Source organism: Phallusia mammillata, chromosome 6 (genome assembly GCF_965637545.1).
Source record: "Phallusia mammillata chromosome 6, kaPhaMamm4.hap1.1, whole genome shotgun sequence".
Taxonomy (NCBI): domain Eukaryota; kingdom Metazoa; phylum Chordata; class Ascidiacea; order Phlebobranchia; family Ascidiidae; genus Phallusia; species Phallusia mammillata.
Window position 1 is genome coordinate 16294352 of NC_137257.1, and position 20246 is coordinate 16314597.

A 20246-nucleotide genomic window follows, 5' to 3' on the forward strand; every position below is an offset into this window, starting at 1 on the left:
GTTTGGCTCACATGACACAATAACTCATATTTCGATTAGTTCTTAATATTTCGCCACATAAACACAGTTTTCCGGTTTCATAATGGCCTTCGCCACAATATAGCCACAAAACGCGCTTCAGTGACAAGCGCCTACTTGGCTTGTAAATCATCTGTCTAAAACAAAACACTGTTGTTAGCTCGTCAATACAGTTTCTTCTCGGCTGCACGCGTCCACAAAACTTTAACTTCTAACGAAAGCGCAGCATCCTTGTCCGGTATAAACAAATGCAAACTTCTCTCTAAATCAGCGAATCGCAAAGCAGCAACAAACTAAATTGTATTTCTTTGCTCTCACACAGGTCGCTTTAAAAGCTTTGATTATGCCCCGTCGCTATATTAGTCTGGAAGTCTTAACGGACTAAAGTAAACAGACTGGACATTAACTTGACCGCTAAACTGACCGTCGAGACTAATTGCTCGTTTCAAAAATGCCTAATTACTGCTTTATAGACTGCGATGAACTAATTTAAGTATAATAGCAGGCATTTTAAAATAAGTTCATCGTTTAGTTTCTTGAAACGTTTCTTATGTCCACAATGTTTTAAAGGTTTTTTTCATAGTAATACTTTTGCCAACAAACAAACAAACAGAACAATACGGTTTAAAAGTATTACCGCTTTGAAAATATTTTGTTCAAAATTATTATCGTTTATGACTAATTACAAATTTTGTTCACATCTTTTTCGGGTCAAAAAAGTACAAAAACGAAGTACTTTAAATCCATTTTTGCTTGTCTTAACCTGACCAAACGACACCTGTTCAAACTAAAGCTAACCTTTCTTGTTCAACACCAAAATCTTGCCCTTGGCGTCTGTTCTGTTTTGCATTTTGAGGCATCACGATCGACTTTTCTTATCGGCATCCACGTTTGTTTTATACAAAGGTCGTCAGATGCCTTCAGGCACCAAACGCGCGTTTACGCTCCGCAAGAAGTCTGCCACGTTGTGGTGGTGCCATGTTTTGGGGGTCGTCGTTGCGTTATCTTGCCCTTCAAGGTCAAATTCTTGAGCAATTTGACATGGTTGATGCTTGCCGTGAAGGTCATTACTAAAAATCGCGTTCGCGTGAAATGACTGGAAGTTTGACTGAATACGAAAGTCTCAATTTTCGTTCTTGAAGATCCAGTTCGAAAGCAATTACAGTTGAACATAGTCCTAAGTGTATTAATTAGGGCGCAATCAACACATTATACCAGAACTTAATTCTAAACACTAGGCAAACTATTATGCGTACAACCATACCTATCTCAAAACTTGTAGAAGAGCATGAAAATAATACTGATATCTGAGCGAAGATCGACGTATTGCATTGAAACACTTGAATATTGAACATTCGAGAGATGAAATTGATGTAAAACATGCCACTTAGTTTCGTGCGTCTGTTATACGGCGAACTTGTATATTAAACTACTTGACTCTCCTAAAACGTGGAAAATCAGTATTAATTAAACCTTTAAAAACGAGGCGACAGTTTTAAGCCAAGTGGGTGTTGATTATACAGCTTTACATTTGGCCTAAGATCTATCATTTAGGTAAAACTACGGAAAATCGTTTGCCCAAACCGGTTTTTGCTTCGTGCAGGTAAAATAGCTGAGATGCAGTTTTCGCTGTGAAATCGGATTTAAGATGGATCAGTCGACTGCGATTGCGACTATTGAATCGTTAATGTTTACGCCCATAAACCACTGCTGTCAAAGCACGATGGTATGTACTTGTATTCTTTACTGCTGTATGATTACTTGATATGAATTTATGAGTGGTTTGTCGACATGCCACCAGACTTTTGGATTTTTTTTGGCTGTGCATCTCTGTTGAGTTGGATACTTTATTTTACCTAATTCTAATTTTTCAAGTTTAGAAACACTTAGGTATACATATATCATTGGTTAATTTTATAATAAATCTATGGCCTGTTGAGATAAAAACGACGTGGCTATGTTTATTTGTTTAGCGTAACGTAATGCTTCTCAACATTTTCAACGCTTTCTCTACATCCCCAATTTTTGGTGCAAATTAATGACGAGTAGCGTTCCAACTTTTTTACTTCTTTTTAAACAAACATAAAATCGAGCTGCAGGAAGTTGTAAAGCATTAACGAGACCAGGGGGTTTAAAAGCACTGGTTGAACGTTTGGGCACGTAACTTTTGTCGTGTTTCAGAGCCGAAACTTGTAATCATATACTGCTGCGTTTTCTTAAGTCTTTTTTCTGTACTGCTCCTCAACAGCTTAGTGATCCATGAAAACCTCCTTGAATATACAAAATTTGTTAGTGGTTGAGCCAAATGACACTAATTACCCAATCACAGACTTTCTTGTTAGAAGTACACGCAACTGAAAAAGTACTTATATTGGCCGCTCAAAGTCATATTTCACCAAATTTACTTTGTTCTTGTATTTTGGTCTAACTGTCCAATTTTTTGCTCTCAGGGTTCAAACTCAAGATGTTTGCGAATCCTAATTAAGGTTTTTATGCCTGTAAATGGATCCAGCGAGCAGCGAGCCTGATCAGGTCAAATTTCTGCCCAACAATGTCTAAATTTTTTTGGGAGATATGAACCCAGGAAACTCCGGGGGACGAATCCCGATCAGAGTTTTTTATGTCTGTATATGGGTCAGGCCGGACCATTCGGCCAAGATCCTGCCAGAAATTTCCAATTTCTCTTGGCGCTCCGAAATAATTACAAACGCCTCCAAGTGGACACTTGCGCCTACTGTAATAACCGTTGTAGGACAAAAAACACTGATTTGTCGGAGTCGCGGGTCAGGCCAGATTTGGGTCGGAGCTTTTTTTAAAAAAAACACATGAGTCTGAATTACAACTTTGCTATATTGGTTAATTGACACAATTTCACTTTCTTCGCAATTTGAAAAATATTCGGGTGTGGGTCGGGTTCCTGGCCTAAGCCCAAGAATCTAGGGCCTAGATCACTTGTAAAGCGTACGATACACACCTAAACCGCTATCTTTGTTTGTTCATGACCACTAAGTGCGATGTCAGCTTCCTTTGACAATGAAGGTGAAACATTTCAGGGTAAATGAAACCGTTTCGGTACAGACGCATTGTCTTGAATCCATTGTTAATAGAAGGAGGACTTTTTAAAGCCAGTTTTTCTCAGTGTTGTTTATTCGAAAACATACATTGTCACAACATAAGATAAATCACGCTAGAATCTTTTATGAGAGAGTGTGCATTAGCTTTTTGTAAAACAATGTCGAGGTAGAATGTAAAAAGTGAAACTTATTCATGAGAAAATTATATCCTTACTAGATTGCTGTCAATGGTTTAAATCTCGCATGGGTTTCTGTTCATAGGTCTTTACGTATATATATTGTTGGCTTTAATGTGCAAGTTTAGAGCACTAACTGATATTAACATACGTAACGTAACTACTACAGTACACATCAGAAAAGAGGTAATTAGTTGATTAGCGCAGACTAAATTAAGCAAATGGACATGACATGAAGTTTTTAATTACAAGCAACTCGTGCCCTTACGTACGACACATTAAGTCGCGTCCTCGGTCCGCAAACTGTTTGCTCAATGTTCATTGGTTAATGATTGAACAATTCGCAAGGTAAATATGGCGATCGTCGACCCCAGAACGGCTTCGAATAAGTGGTCGGGGCCAGTGCCTTTGAGGACAGTTGTACAACGTGGTATGATGGCACTTGACTGCGACAGCTGATCATTTGAGAGTCTCAAACATCTAGGCTTGGGGAAATTACTCTCCTGTAGACTATACGTGTGAAAGTAAGACCCTAACTTGTGGGTTTGTAACTTATCTGTTAGGCAGACATAAGAAGTGCTAGTACAGTTCAGGATAGTCAAATCGAGTTGCTTAAACTGTATTAAAGGTAAATTAAATTGGCAGTGCCACTATTTCGATATTATATGTACAGGTTTGTACCTAAACAATTGTCCGTAGGTAAACAGCAGTTTGTACCTAAACAATTGCCCGTAGGTAAAACAAACAGTATAGGTTTCAGTTTAGTCTATTGCGATATAAAACACATATTATACAACAGCGCTAACAGTATAGTATGAAAGTTTAAGACCCTGATCTTCACTGGACAAAAAAATGGCAGCGCTAACGACAGTTTGTGAAAGTGCTTAACCTGTATCTGCACTTTACAGTTGAGGTACACTAATTGTAAGAACAGCGTTTAGTGTCGGTACTTAATGCGTTTAACATCTACAACCTGTTTAGTACCGGCTGTATTAAGTAAAACCGGAAAAGTCTACCTGTAGGTAGCATATAATTGAATAAAGCAGCTAGAGCTACAATGGAACAGCTGTTAAAATTGGAATAAATTAGAAACTGTTAACCAAGAAAAGTAACGTATATTTAACAAAAACATTTCAACAAAGGCAATTTTTTATGTACGCCACCAGTAGTAACGAGTAACAATGGTAATGTTACACTACAAAAACATTAGCCTCATACATTGGCATTCTGGCGTTGATCCATGGGCGTTGTTTGTTTGTTTGGTAGTATTGTTACTAACAAATGGTTCTTACTATTTCGTAGCTGTTTATGAGCTGAATAAAGATTATGCGGTTGGGAAAAGTACAGTAGGCTACACGGTTTTATTTTTAATCCTTGCTGAGGTGGAAACGACTCGCTCAGCAAACATTAGCTTAAGAAATGTAATTGTGTTGATACAAAGCGTTTTTATTGCTTTGAGCTCGCCTATTTGAACCATTTCAATGACTGGCTTGTTACCCTGATTTACCGTCAGTTTTAGCAAAACGATAGTAACCTGTTGGTGATTTTCTTCGAACCTAGGATCAAAAAATCTGAATATAAAGTTCTGTGTTAAAACATCAGGCTCAATCTTAAGGATTTTGGAATGGCAGATACAATGGAAAACATATACGACGAAGTTGCAGAGGTAAGCTACCAATTAATTACCAAAGCTTTTTAAGTATAGGGTACTACTGTCTTCTATTGTAATGATTTGAAATAGTACCCTATATACCGTAAGTAACATCACGTCTTTTAGCATTGTTTTGCAACACTGTTTGTGCAAAATAATCTTGTTTGCTACGTCGGTGAAACGAACATTCCTTTGAATCCTTAGGAAATTTTAAACTGGTTTATAAGGGGTATTAAATAACTTGCGCCACGCCCATGAATTCAGTTCAACCTTCACCGCTAGATGTCACTCGCCAGTGACGGTTTTTATTCTTCCTCGCCTGACGGCCTATTTTAGCAGCCCAATGTAACTTAACCTCTTCCAAACATTTACCTCGTTTTTTTTCACAAAAGCTAGATTAAAGCTTTGACTGAAGTCAAAAAAGGGTCTGAGCTAGCTAGTTCTTACAGCTGTAAATTACGGTTAAAGATGGTTACTTTTTTATTATTTATCAAAAGCTTTCGTGAACCCCCAGGAAAATGACAAACGACTCCTCCGAGGGTTGCGACCCACAAGTTGAAAATCCGCACTGTATGAGGACTTGTAAGAAGGATTAGAACGTAAAACAGGCTGTTCTTTAGCACAGGTTGTTTCTCACGGCGTGACGCATTATTCTAACAATGATATGACTTAAATAAATCTCGCGCTATAACGAGAAACAAAAATCAAATAGCTTACGTATGCACCATCCCAAACGTGGCAGGGATTGTAAAACGGGAGTTGCTCAAACTAAAAGGGCAAGAGCTACCTGTTACAAGAGCGAGGGGCAACCTCGCCTTCAAGAATATTACTATAATAGGCTACTACTTGTTTGACAAACACCGTTCGTTGGCAATGAAATTACACAAGTAGAAAAAGAGTCAACAATGGTTGATGGTTTGATGAGCACATTTTATGACATACCAAAGAAATGAGGCGCCAAACGAACTATTTCGATTCCTTACAGACATTGCTCACACGATTAAAAAATCGTTTACTTTTTTGTTCCAAACTCAAACTTACTTTAGATTCTGATATAACACCTAATGCGCGGCGCAGGCAATTTAGGTCGTTCTCACATATGAAGTGGTAAAACTATAACGTAACCTACACAATTTAATCACGAAAGGTGAAACGGTGTTAAGTTTTGTTTGTACGTTAGCAAAGTGACACAGTTAGACCTGTGCCCACCTGATTACATATACGGAAATGATGCGTCACATTAGTGATAAAGATTCTATACCTAACATTAGAATGTTATGTGGTAGGTCGATATACTACCTGCAGGTATTTCTACAAGGAAGTAGCCCAACTGATTGATTTTAACTGATCTGTTACAGAGTGTAATGAGGTTTTTAGATATTGGCCCAGGATGATGTATCTAGGTTAGTTTATAACTGTGTGTTGCATTTTATATCGCCGTTGCAGCATCAAAGGCAAATGTATTGCAATAAGATTTGCGTTACAAACTAATAGTCAGGGAAAGAAAGCCAAAGTCGTGCAAATTCGAAGAGCATTTGTCGTTAATTAATTAGGTTGTCAGCTTTATTTTTGCACGTCGAACTGAGTTGATCTTTCCGTTCATACATTTTAAGAATACCAATAACTCCATCCAAAGGAAATTTGGTATTTGCATTTCTTTTAAACAGTGGAATGATTGTACTTTTAAAGTTATGTTTAGAAAATGATTTATGCTACAGAACGAACACATGGTTAATAAAAAAAAAACTTGTTTTATACACAACGATTCAGCAGCATTTTTGTCAAATTCATGTGAAAAAAAAACTGATTTCGAAATAAATTTTTGGTGCCTTTGTGCAAAAACACATACGTTTGATGCAAAAAGAGCAGCAATTTGTCACAATTTTGTAAAATGCCAGTGAAATGCACATAAAAATGCGCAACTAACGCATTCAGTTTACAATCTTGTAAGAAACGATTGTCAGTGCATATTGTAAACATTAACTCAATTCAGTTTTATTGCAACTTGCCCTTGCCCCTAACCTTAACCAAAAAAAATCAGATAATCTCGAACATGGTGGTAATTTCGAACTAATCAGCTGCCTTCGACGTTCCGTTTCGAGCACCATTGCCAATCCCCGTCATGCCGATATAGCTATGACGTCACATGCTTGAAAAAGATCCAAGTATCTTTCCAAATGTTCTACGCGACAACGCCTTTCAGCGCCTTCCAGCTCATGACCGTGATTTTTTATTTTGAAATTAACTAACATTATCTGCAAACGATAAGACACATTACGCATTAGATACTTGGTAAAAGTTGTGCACAATTTTGAGAATGCAGCAAGGTTTTTATTCCAAGTTTATCGCACATGTCTGACAGTCATGCCCGAATTCCTGTGTAAAAAAGGGTAAGGTGACATTTACTTAAGTTCACAGCCTAGTCTACAAATACCAGTGACAATGAAAAATATGTATGTTGTTTGTTTGAGGGTTCCATACGGACCATACCACATAAAAGCTTAGGACGATATTAGCTTTCATCATTTACTATATTCAGTTCTACGGTATTGTTGCTTGTTGTGCAGTGCAAAGGTGGATCTGTTTATGTAACTTTTACTTAAAGAAGGAAAACAAACCTAAATAAAGTTAAAATTTAGCTAACAAAATAGAAGGAAAGGAAATTGCTCAAAAAAGATAATGTACGAATTGCATTTCATATTTGAACAACACAGGAATACAGCTTACTTTATTTAAAGCTTTTGATGTACAACATGATAAAAAATAACACAAACCTCCAACTCAAAAATAGACAAGCACAACAAATTTAAAGATTAGAATTAGTTTGTGCTTAAAATCCAGACATACTTAAAACTTTATGCATCAAAAATCCCCTTATTTTGTATTATCTATGTTGTTTGCTCAAAATGCATTGATTCGTATTAACCAAGTTTAACGAAAAAAAGCAATGTGTTTGGTAGTTTATTGACCAACGATGTCAATTAAAAGAATTGCATTTTTTTTTACCAGGGTGTTGGTTCGGAGTATGTAAATGATAACACAGCTGAAGCTGCAGACATACCAAATTCAGAAGTAGATTACATTCACCATTACGAAACTGAAGCTCAGCCAGAAGCTGACTTACCGCAACCTCCGGAACATCTGTACGAGTTTGAGACTCACTCCTCTGCATCATCAGCAAGTGGTAAAGAAGAAGCCCCAAAGTCTCCAGTTGGAATTGCTAGCATGGCTGAATTGGTTGTTCAAGGCATTGAGAATCTAAAAACAGAAGATGTATGTAACACTAGGTTGTATTGTAGTCCATTCAGATTTTTGTAACTTGAGTCAAAAACATAACATGATATTTGTTCTTATATTATGTATTGGTATAACATGCAAGGTATTGATAAATTTAAATGGCAGCTTTTTATTACAATAGAACCTAAATTTCAGGAGGACCCCGAGGTTAAGACAATCAATTGTGAAGGAGAAAAAACAGAAAAGACTATTTTTCTCTTTGTAAAGGTTAAAACTCAAATTTTAGTTGACCACTGCGACCTGATTTTATTTATTTTAGGATTATTTTGAAATTCTAACCCAGATTTTTGAAAATCTTATTTAAGCATTATTTTATCAGCTTCATAGAAAACATGATTCTACAACATCTAAAACTGCATGCAACATTATTTTATTTTTATTGTGTTGATGCATGTTGACTGAACAGAAACCAGAAAAGGACAACGCAGTAGTTGTCAATGGCAATGGTGCCTGTGCAGACAGTGTGTCTTCCAACAAACGACCTGATCCACAAATTGCTCTTTTTGTGAAGGTAGGTTCAGCACTGACAGAAACTGGTTTTAATTCAAATTTGTAAATGGCATGTTCACTGCACAAAAAGGGCAACACTGTTTCAAGGTGTATTGTTTGAATAGGTCATTGTTTAGATACTGTTATCACAATTTGTTGTACCCTTATAGCAGAGTACAACTCAAATGTTTTGAATTTTTGGCAAAAATTCAAAGTTTTCTGCAACAGCAAGGTGCCAATACAGTAATGTGGTTTTATCTGCAGCTAAATGATTGCTTACTTTAAAAAACTCTGGTATGAGTATGGTGATTGATATAAACATTAAAACATCTAGTAAACCTTTCTGATTTGGTTACTTGTCATTGATATTTTCACTAGGACAACTGATTGGTAAAGGGTAATTATAACACATTATCTGAAATATGTTGGTTTGGATGAAGTATTAAAACATTTGATTTGTTCAAAGTGGATGTTTTTCCAAGTTGAATTGATACTATTGGTCTCGTGGTTTCGTAGGTGGCACTTCCCACAAGGGGGTAGTGTAATATTTAATAACCAATGTAAAATCATACCTGCAGGATAAAGCTCCTAGTATGTTGTTATTCTTTTTGTATGAAAGCAGACTTTGTTTCTTTACTATGTGAAAAGTCTATCTTACCTTCTTCAAACATGTTTTTACTTCTCTTGTTCAACTGTTTGTTTCAGGCTTAGTTTACCTACTTTGTTCAATGGTTTTGATGTGAAAGTTGGCTTGGAGTAGTAAGAGGTAGGGAAGGATCAAAGAGATTTGGAAAATACAGGCAATGACATCCTTTAGGGATTCCCGTGCAGGAAACGTGCATTCTTATAATCCCTGCAGACAGGTTTCCTTACATTTTCTGACAGTGGTTATTTCCAGTGTGAGAAAGGCAGTAGGGTTATTAATTTACCTTATTACATGTACATAGCTACGAAACAAAGGACCGTGATTTCAAACTGGGGCGTCAACGACACAAAAAGGGCAAGGGTGGCGCTCATCAGACGTAAAACCATCCATCAAGTTGTTAGTTAAAGGAGTTTGCACAAATATTATCAATATTTGTTGCACTTACCGAACCTTCCTTAGTCAAACATCCAGAATCTTCGATTGTTTCCATCATACACAGTTTGCGCGCTTCAAAATCTTTCGAAACAACATAAACGTGCCGGCAATCCGTTGATCGATGCTAAAACGTTGGAGTACCTTGTACAAACATCGAAAATCGTTGTTAACAGAGACATTCGGTCCAGAACTAATCAAATCACCGGTGTCTAGCTTAATGATTACCGAGACTTGGTGAGCCACACTTGTATGCCGAAGTTAGTACTGTGCACTCCCTGTCAGCACGAAGCCGTCATCATGTGTGCTTCCTATGATGACGACCTTCGTGCTCTTGAATAAATAATTAGATGTCATGCCGTCGACCGCCCGGTATATCGCTATGCCTCTTTCGACCGTCGAACTAGCAGCTACGTGCGATATACGAATCGGAACTAATTGCAGTCGCTTTGTTGATTGCAAATACACATGTGTTAGGGCTAACTTGCGAAAATCCGTACGAACAAGTGCACACTTATTCACGAAGTAAAAGTTTCGAGACGTGATGAAGCCGCAGGGCTAGTATAGGTCACAGCGCTCGGCACGCTGTTAAGTTTCAAGCGCATTCAGTATTGAATAGCCGCAAGGTATTTTCACCGGCAAGGCGATACAGCACCATGCAATCTATCAGCTTGTTTAAAAGTCGCCGTGGAAATTGTCAGGTGGTTTGCAGTCGGTGTGGTGTTGGCGTGTAACGTGGCGTTTGATGAAGAATACAATGGTTTAATTGCAGCTTTCGTCACAATTGAACATGTCGAAAAGTTGTAGATTAATCCTCGGAGTTATGGCAGTAAGCTGAACGGCAAGTGCTGAATAGGACCCCTGCTAAGTTGCTTATGTGGGGAGCAGTAGCGCTCTGCCTTGATTTGCTCCGGCCATGCAGAAAATGTTTGCTTTGCTCTTCAATTTTGAAAGGTCCTTCGCCAGAGCCACAAAACAGCCGCGCCGGCCTCTGTTGGAATTTGTGGCGTTAGTGTGCAAAGATTAGTTTGAAAGTTTCGTTGAGTACTGTCTATTGTCGACGTGGAAACATCTTCTCCGACTTTTGCTGTGGAGAAGCCAGGATTACTTAAGCAGTGAAGGATAAGGTTTTTATTGCTAAATAACATGTCTAGAATGATGTTTTACCACTAAAGGAAGTTCTACTGCAAGCTTATCAAAGATGTTTTGAATTCTTACCAAACGTATGTAAGCTCGTTTAAATACGCTTTACAACTAGATTCCAAACAGATTTTGAAAGATTGTAAAATAAAGTGCTATTTTTAAACATAACAAGCATGTTATCACTACGTTTCAAACGTGAAATAGCAATTTTGTCAGCCTTTTGTTTCAATGTTGTTGCTTAACTAGGACTGTAGGACGTAGTTTTAAGTGCAACTGTGGTGCAAGGGTTTAGGTTTTGCTTTGTTGGCCACTCTGTCTGTTGGTCATTGAACCGAAACTGAAACATCAGGCAAGCGAAAATGAGTGAAGAAAATGCTCCAATGGAAGTTAGACCAGACTGTGATGGTCAAACATCTCTTAGTGACCGTAAACATGTAATAAACTTGTTTGTCAAGGTAAGCGGCTCCGCCTTCGGAATGTGACTGTTTTTACCCATTTTCAAAAGTTGTTTCTAACATCAGTGACATCGGAACGGTCGCATGGACTAATGTAATACATAGCTGTGGAATGCATGTTCTGCTATTGCGTGTATGTGTCACACGAACGGCATGTGCATATGTTTGCAGTTAATCTTGTTCTTACATTTCACATCACAAGGAAATGTTTTAAGACCAGTTAACAACGATAGTCCGAGCAGTAATATCTTCATAATTTGTACATTTAATTGCAATTGAACGATCTGTGTAAACATTTCTTATGTGGCTGATGGGTATACAAATTGTGAGATCAAGCAGTTGCATGTTGGAAAACGTTGTCATGTGTTTTGAAGTCGTTTGCTTTGCGACTGTCTGATTGTCGTTCCGCTCTGATAACCCCGTTGCAGTTGTACTTCAACTGCAAACATACCGTATCACGTTGTGTCTCATGGCACAATCGAACCTCAGTGTGCCATTACACGCTTGTGAAAAATCAACAAATCAATACACAATAAAACGCTGTGGTAATCTTCTAGTTTTCACTCACATACTAGACATGCGATTGGTTGGTGAGACTGTAGTTTGTTACAAGGCGTTTTGAAACAGATGAATTCAAGTGGACATTTTTGGAACGCAATAGTAAATAGCTATGGTATTTGTACAACCACTATTGTGCTATACATGCAATATTATTGGTAAAATACAGTGCACTGTAAAGTAGTTAAAAAGTACCTTCCACTATTTTAAACTGTAGGTAAAATCTATAGCGCCCATGCCCAAGTTCTGTTTACTTTGTGGGATATTTGAAAAGATTATGAATTATGATACCCCGCAAGTCCTACTAAGCGCATGTGCACATACACAGACCTATTGAATTAGAAGGCACGCTCTTTGCGACTTCACATAATCTTTGGAATTAACTTTTAGCGCGACGAGTCAAACTGGTTTGACCCCTAGTACAGTTTATAGCATGTGATGCTTTATAGGTTAGGTAATGCGAAAATGTCACCATGTGTAGTAGCGCATAAACGTTTATTTCTCCCGGTATGAAAATCCACTTCACAGGCCGTGTAGTACGTTTAAAAGCTGATTGTTTGTATAAATGCTCCCTAAATGTGTAGCAAAGGTAAATCAGACCAATTGTCCCCTCAATTTGCTACATAGGTCAACTCTTTGTGTAACGTTTCGTGGAAACTTTGATGTCAAACATTGGAGTGACTTACATGACGCCAAGATTTAACCAGCAGTGCGCACTAAACCAACTTATATGTCTTAGTTTTTTGTTACTAGTTTTGTGCAAAGTTAAATCTTTGGAACCCCATAAACGGCGCTGTTGATAAGTTTGTTAGCGAATATAACGGCCTAAATAAACGTAAAAGCGCCATGTTTTAGTATTCAAACGTTTCGGCAATAGCTCGTGCCATCACCGTTTGAATAATAAAACATGACACTTTTACGTCTATTTATATTCGAATACGCCAGTTGTTTATCTCTCGCTTCTACGGTGCACATACACAGGGAAAATGGATGAAAATGCCCATATTTACGTTTCTTTGGTCCACACAACGTTAACAATGTGCCAATCTGGATGTGGCCGTACTGGAAAAGATTGCGTGTAATTTGTGCGTAAGTGGACGAATCACTTTCGTTGTCACTACAGTGGGCGTTGTACGCATTCTTTGACCACAGGGCTTTATTTGGTTAGCTACCTTTCCCAGTGAACCGGGCGTCCCTTATGTGCTTTGTGCAGTTATAAATTGACGTGCTGTGCGGTATATATTTATCACATACCTTTGTCATGTTTTAAAACCTCATAAATTTAAGGGGTATCAGTTTTTATTGTGTTTCTCAAACAGTAAAAAGGTTACTGCTTTGCTGTGATTTGGTGTAGCTGTTTTTATGGTAATTATTGGGTGTGTGACTGTTGAGTCTTGTAGGTAATAACTATTTTTCCCAGGTCCACTTTATTTCCTTTAAACTTTCTGTTAAGTTTGTTTGACATTGGACAATGCTTTACTCATGTGGAGCTTGAAATCTGAAATGGTTCTAAAACGAGCTTGCTGTTCTTATATAGTGCCAGGCCTTGGTAAACAAACGTCTCCAAACCTAAGAGCCCAGCCTTTTTTCTCCTGTGGTTAATGGTGTGTGGTTTCAACTTTGGATCCAATGTTTGTTTTCCGCTTTTGTAAATTCCATCAATAGTTGCTCCAAGTCTGTGTCAAGTTTTCATTTGTAGCAGCAATAATAATTGGATGTGTGAAAAAAGAGGTCATTTTATGACAGCAACCCTAACCCCAAAGATGCTACCTAATATGGAATAAACGTCCAGGCAAAATCACATGAAGTGGTTAATTATTGCTTACTTGTGGGCATTCATTTAAAACCAACAGCTGTATTGTGTTTTTAAAATGTTGAGGCAATTTGGTGACAGTTTGTTTTAAGGTGTGCTTTACCAAATAAAGGACTAGAAAATTGTTTTGGGACATAAATTGTGCCTCATATTGGCATCACAAGTAATCGAAACAATTTCCTTTATTGCTTTTCCTTTCACACACACATAGCAGTGAAGTTTGTATTCATACCTGACTGTGGTCTGCATGATTTTTCATGTGGTTACTGCCTTATCTTAGTAATTCATTAACAAACATGACAAATGTTTCAAATCTCATTTGTTTCTAATTTGTTGACAATATGATGGTGACCAAATTTGCATACATGTTGTTCAGGCCCAAAACTAATACACTAACCCATGTTTTTATTTGCTTTGGTTTGATTTTTAGTAACATAACAAACTAAAGCATCATTTCTTGTTTTGGTGATTAAGAAGTTTAAGTTATGTAAACTTTCAGAAACAGTTGTATAATTTTTGCGACAAAGCATTGTAGTTAGTTTAAGTGTTTCATTACATTTTACATATGTAACCATTGTAAACCTTCCGAAAAGTTTTGGTACTTGTGTTGTATCCCTAAATCTACCACTACAATTTTTGTGCCAAATGGATGATTTTTTTTGTTTTGTGTCAAGCATGCATGAAATATAACCCACTATAACACAGTAACTTGTGTTTATTCAGGCTGGATCTGACCGAGAATGTATAGGATGCTGTCCATTCTCGCAGCGCCTGTTTATGATTTTGTGGCTGAAAGGAGTAGTGTTCAATGTTACAACAGTTGACAAAGCAACGTAAGTAATGCGTTTTTCTATGAAACTTGATTTGAATTCATTTTCTACTCCCAGCAACAGGTTTAACTTTTTCCGTTATGAATATGCCGATCTTTAACAGCTAAATACAAATACGAGTTGCCACGAATAAAACGCTACACCTTTCATTTCATGTGATAACCTTGTTCTCACCATTGTCTTTTTTTATAGAACAATTCATAATTTCAATTATAAGACATTTTGTTTCAAGCAACAACATTTGCAACAAACAAGGGTTTACTCATAACAAAAAATGTTTTTACCATAGCACCAGGCTCATTGAAGGCTTCATGCCAAATCAACTTCAGGGCTGATTCCCGTATCTTAGCTGATAGAATGTTTTTAATTTGCACAAACTGAATTGGAAGAGATGGGCTTGTTGTCAATATTTAGGCTTATGTATTATTAACATGCTTTTAGTGGTTTTAAAACGGGAGAGTGAATTTGGATTACCAAATCATGTTCTAGTGACGTCAAAGTTTTACATCTTTTCTAACCTTTTAGCAAAATTTTGATATGTTAACACAGTATTTTGATATCTACTTAAAAATATTTTTTTTGTGTGATTTTATGTAATAGAAAGCCAAAACAGTTAAAAGACGTTGCGCCAGGAACAAATCCTCCATTTCTGCTGTTTAATGGTGAAGAGCTAACAGACATTCAAAAGTGTGAGGATTACATTGAAGCTGAACTTTACCCTCCACGCTACCCAAAGCTTGCATGCAAACACCAACAGAGCAAAACAACTGGAAATGATGTCTTTGCTAAATTTTCAGCCTTCATTAAGTTCAGAGGCAATGTTAATGATCCAAAAAGAAAGGGTAAGTTATAGATGAACAAGTATCCAAAAGTTAAAATGAAGTACAAAGATGCATAAGTTTTGCTCATTTCTCCACGGATAGAATGGACAATTAAATAGTTGAAAGTTTAAAAGACAATTTACTAATTATCTGTCAAATATTTTGAATGTCAAAACAATGAACCTGCGACTTGTTCCAAGTACTGATAAAAAGTAGGATGCATTGAACTTGCCTAAAGGTTTTGCTACATTTGGCCAAAAGGTCAAAGTTGTGGCTGGCCTAAAGGCTCTACCTAGTAGTTGTTTCAAATGGATGCAAATAAACTTGTTTATGACACTTGTACCATGTATATTCTGCACAAAACCATCAAGGCAACACGGCTTGTGTTTTGTGGAAATAGCAATAAGGTGAATTCTTTTTATTTGATTTGTTGGTTGTGAAACTTGAATATTAATATTATACATTCTAAACTACAAAACAATTTAAAAAATCAACATTTGAAAGCAAACTTATTAAAGGGCATTAATCTGCTAAACTGTTGTGGTCAACTAAAACTTTGATGGATTACTGTTAAAATGTATACTACAAAAAATAATACACAGATAAAAATAGTGTGACATTAAGATTCAAATTTATTTATGAAGCCTAACAAGCAATTACATACAAACTGCCAATACCGGTTTGTACACAGGCAGCTATTCCAATCACAACTGGCTGATTTGCAAACTAGCTTATTAGCCCCTGGGGAGTGTAGCCTGACAAAGAATGTGAGGGTTGTTAAAAAGCCAAGTTCTAATTTGGTGTCGCAGTAATGCAGTCTGGCCACAATGAAATCCCCTACTAACAGTGACAAAAGTATCGACTGATGCTTTTGTTGTGACTTGTGATAGCAGCATCTAAACTGAAGCGCTTTTTGCCCCATAAGTGTATGTTGTTTGTGTGTATGTAGTAAATAGTAGGATTATGTAATTTATAAAAAATTCCATCCTTTTTATGTAGATCTTGAAAATAAATTGAACGTATCGCTTCGAAAGTTTAACGCCTACCTGAATGAACCTCTTGATGATGAAATTGATGAGGATGATGACAGTGATGAAGCTCAGATCTCTAAGAGAAAATTTATCGATGGAAATACAATGACCATTGCTGACTGTGTCATGTTACCCAAACTACACATTTTGAGGGTATGATAGATATTCTATTAGACTTGGCATGTGATTCTCAACCCCTAAGTGTACTTACATTAATAAACAGTTCTTGTCTGGTTGTTGCCATCTTTTGATAAACAAACATGTTTGTCTTATATGTTGTAGTTTTCATAACTCGGTAAAATTTGTCATAAATAATAAAATTTGCAAGCATTAAAAATGCTGCGCCCCTTATCTAGTACAGTGCAATATGACCAGCAAAACGAACTATAAAACAATCCTAAATAAAGGATCAGTTGTTCAGTTTCCCTTTTATGGCTGGCTAAGTGAAAAAGGTACTAGACTTAAACAACAAGCCATTGCTTCTATCATCATGCCAAGATTTGGAACTGAGTAACTTACTGCTTTACAAGCAACCTTACCATGTTAATAAAACATCAAGCTTTTGCCCTTTTACATAAGTTGTCTCACATGTGTATTTTAGGTTGCCTGCAAAGGAATGTTAAATTATGAGATACCAGAAGAATTCACAGGCATCCATCGCTATTTGGCCAATGCTGACAATGCGGATGAATTTCTTCAGACCTGTGCCTCTGATGATGAAATAATCTGGGCCTATGGTGGAAGACGCAAGCCCAAAAAGTAAAATAGGATCATGTAATGTTTGCATGCTTGAGGTGATTAAGTAAGCATTTTAAATCACCGGAATATGAAAGTTGAACACCTGTATTTTTTGCTGTTTCTGCATGTCTATTTTATTTTGTCAAAAATTTGAAATGTATTATTATCCGTGCAAAAGTTTGGACCTGGCCCCTACAGTTTCATTTCAACTCATGAAGACCTGTTTTGTATTAATATTTTATGTCATTATGCTGATTGGTGTTATTATATTACCTTTCATCAAGAACTTATTGATTCATTTCAATCTAAACTTTCTGCATTTTCTTATTTAATTTTTCTCCAAACACCAACCAAATTATATTATGTTGTGTCAAAACAGGTCGCATTTAAATTTTTAGGTCATTTATGGCACTAAAATTCCTCCCAAGTAAATAAAAAAAAAACAGTCAGCAGTCCTTTTAAACACTTTGCTTGTTATGTTTTAATGATTTTATAAGCACAACTTATGTCCTACTTTTTCAGTCCTTATGATTTCCTGGTGTTAAGTGTTGAAAACTTGGTGGCTAAAATCATGGGTTATTACCTATTTTACAGCGGAATCCCTTTATTGCTGAGAAGCATTATGTCAATCCCATTGTATGTAAAGTGTACATATCTTGTATATAGCTGCAACCTGTAATGCTAATATGCTATGCCCTCATATTTTTGCATGACCCTGATCACTACTGTAATTGGCTTCTGTTACAATATTTGCAGTTTTACTATTTGTGTATTAATCATTCAGCAATTGATCAGTAGTACGTGTTTTATGAACGTGGGGGCTTACAACTGGTTTATGAACGAGATTTGTGCATTCAACTGTCGACTCTTTGAAAAAGTAAAAGCCAGAAGTTTTCTATAAAATACTTGGCCAGCAGGGGTAACCTTTTACCCTACCATTATGATTTTGGAAGCAAGTCACAGTTGACCGTTTACAGCTCGTTCAAAACTCGTTTTAAGCCTTCAATTCAGGTTCTGGTGAACAAACCAGCCGTGGCGTTGAGTTTTGATCACGATTCTGTAACAAACATGATTTTTTGCATCAATCTGCTCTTGTGCGCCATCTTGTGTTGATTATTTTTGTAGTGGCGGAACGACTGAACGAGTGTAAAACAACTGTATATTTGCGTGAATTGCTATCATATCAAGTCTTAGTCATCTTGTGTTGCTGTAGTGTGCCCTTTTGACAAAAGTAATTGTTTTCAGTAAAATGATTATCCAATTTTGCCAGTATTACCATAAACCAGCAAACTTTGTCAACAAATCGCATCTGACCGCAAAAATAGTGTTAAAACAAAATTATTTTTTTTGAACGTTGAATCCAAAAAAAACTATTCTAAATTTGCAAAATCATCTGATAGATTCAAATTGTAAACGATTTGTTCGTGAAAAATTGACGGTAATATAAAATTTACCGTTTAAAATTCCTTTATTTGCAAGCCAGCCTATGTTGACTGTTGGGTGGTTGGTGTTTCGTTATATATAAGTGTGTATTTTTGAGCTTTGTTGTTGCTCATTCGGCCTGTTCGATCATGTTTCATTGTCACTGACAAACAAGGGCTGCACCCTTTTTGAAATAAAAACAAAACTCTTATATACCTACAAAATTCTATAAAAATGGACCTTCAAACAGAAATGTGAATACCGTTTAAAAAAATTGCAAGTGATTCGCATTTACACCTGGCCCAATTAATTTGTTTTGATCTGTATTTTGGCTTAAACCTACGAATGATATTTTGCATGTTTAGCCTTCTCGGTAACCCCCACATGAATGCCCAATGTGAATTGTGCAGCAATGCAACCCGCTTCGTACATGTAGCCACTGCTAAACGAAATATATTCGGTACCACGCAATTAAAACTTGTCACACATCGTCCAACAACTAACGTGTGTTCAATTCTGTTTTGACAAGACGAGAAGTACAAAGTTATGAACAGTTACCATACCAGAAAAGAGTGCAACAATATAGGAAGCCCAGTTATGTTCGATCTAAAGATGTCCAATTTACCACAAGAAACAACAATTTTTAATCAAATGCTCTCAATGCTGTTGGAACAAACTCAACCTGACAAATGGATGATTCCATCCATACATAAAAAAGTATTGTCTTCGACCCTAAGCAGTAATAATTTACTGAACAATAATAAACTAAATAGGTACTAAAGTATCTACGTACCTCCTAAAATGTTCCGGCGTACTACTAGTGGTACGCGTACCACAGTTAAAGAACCACTGGTCGAATTTTATTCGATTTTGAATGTAACAAAGGCCTAACCTGCGTCTGTATCCTTCCTTCAAACATCTATCTGCCAATGGCTAATGCAAACGGATTTTTTGTCTAAAGGTAAAACTAAATTTACGTCATCTGTGCTGTCCAGCGACCAAAATAGTTAAAACGCTTTCACCGGAGACAAACAACTGTAGAGAAAAAAGTTTGACCCTGACCGGACAGAAATTACACACAACACTTGAAGTTAATCATGACCAACAAAAATGTGTTAATTTGACGGCCTAATGCCAGCCATTACACAACTGTTTTTAAACTATATTAACTATATTCTATAATCTAATCGCAGCTTTAACATTGTTGCTCAGAAATATACACTGCATCAGTCAGCAACACACCGAGAACATTAATTGCTTTATCACTTGTGACGTTACAGTTAGATTGTTACGCTTGCATGAAAAAAAAAACCACAATGGTTGGTGGTCGTCATCAGCAAACTTTGTGTTTTTATGAAGACAGGACGGTTTTGTCAGAATGGCAATTCTGAATAAAATTAACTTGAAATACATTTTGCTAAAACGCCTTTTTCTTTTGTATAACAGACCAGTCACAAGTAGTTGTCTTGTCCAAGCTTGGTAGCCTCAAAGATGTCCAACTATCAAACTTTAAGTTCAATACAAGGCATCAATGAAATAACACACCTCGTCGTTCATGCTAAGTAGGCTGTTTAAATGTGGGGAAATATCGCTAATTTGTGCCTGTCACATAAGTTATGATAGTCTTTATGTAAAGTCTATGGTGACACAAC

At 36.7% G+C, this 20246-nt stretch overlaps 1 protein-coding gene and 1 long non-coding RNA gene across 2 annotated transcripts; one reads left to right on the forward strand and one right to left on the reverse strand.

Annotated features, from left to right (window-relative positions):
* The first annotated feature begins 4785 nt into the window (after positions 1-4785).
* Positions 4786-19093, forward strand: LOC145232308 (chloride intracellular channel protein 5-like). The gene is made up of 7 exons (XM_080096903.1): positions 4786-4934; positions 7929-8192; positions 8623-8727; positions 14476-14585; positions 15183-15424; positions 16403-16587; positions 17036-19093. The coding sequence occupies exons 1-7, from the start codon at positions 4893-4895 to the stop codon at positions 17195-17197; spliced, it is 1110 nt and encodes a 369-aa protein (XP_079953029.1). The 5' UTR covers positions 4786-4892; the 3' UTR covers positions 17198-19093.
* LOC145232310 (uncharacterized) lies at positions 7229-10317 on the reverse strand. The gene is made up of 3 exons (XR_013860857.1): positions 10012-10317; positions 9797-9927; positions 7229-8177 (listed from the first exon to the last, which is right to left on the reverse strand). It is a non-coding gene; the product is annotated as an uncharacterized LOC145232310 (long non-coding RNA).
* Positions 19094-20246: the final 1153 nt, after the last annotated feature.

Coding starts and splice junctions, on each gene's coding strand:
- LOC145232308 (XM_080096903.1), top strand. CDS start 4,893: ATGGCAGATACAATGGAAAACATATACGACGAAGTTGCAGAG. Junction 8,193..8,622: donor AGAATCTAAAAACAGAAGAT/GTATGTAACACT, acceptor TTGACTGAACAG/AAACCAGAAAAGGACAACGC. Junction 15,425..16,402: donor TAATGATCCAAAAAGAAAGG/GTAAGTTATAGA, acceptor CTTTTTATGTAG/ATCTTGAAAATAAATTGAAC.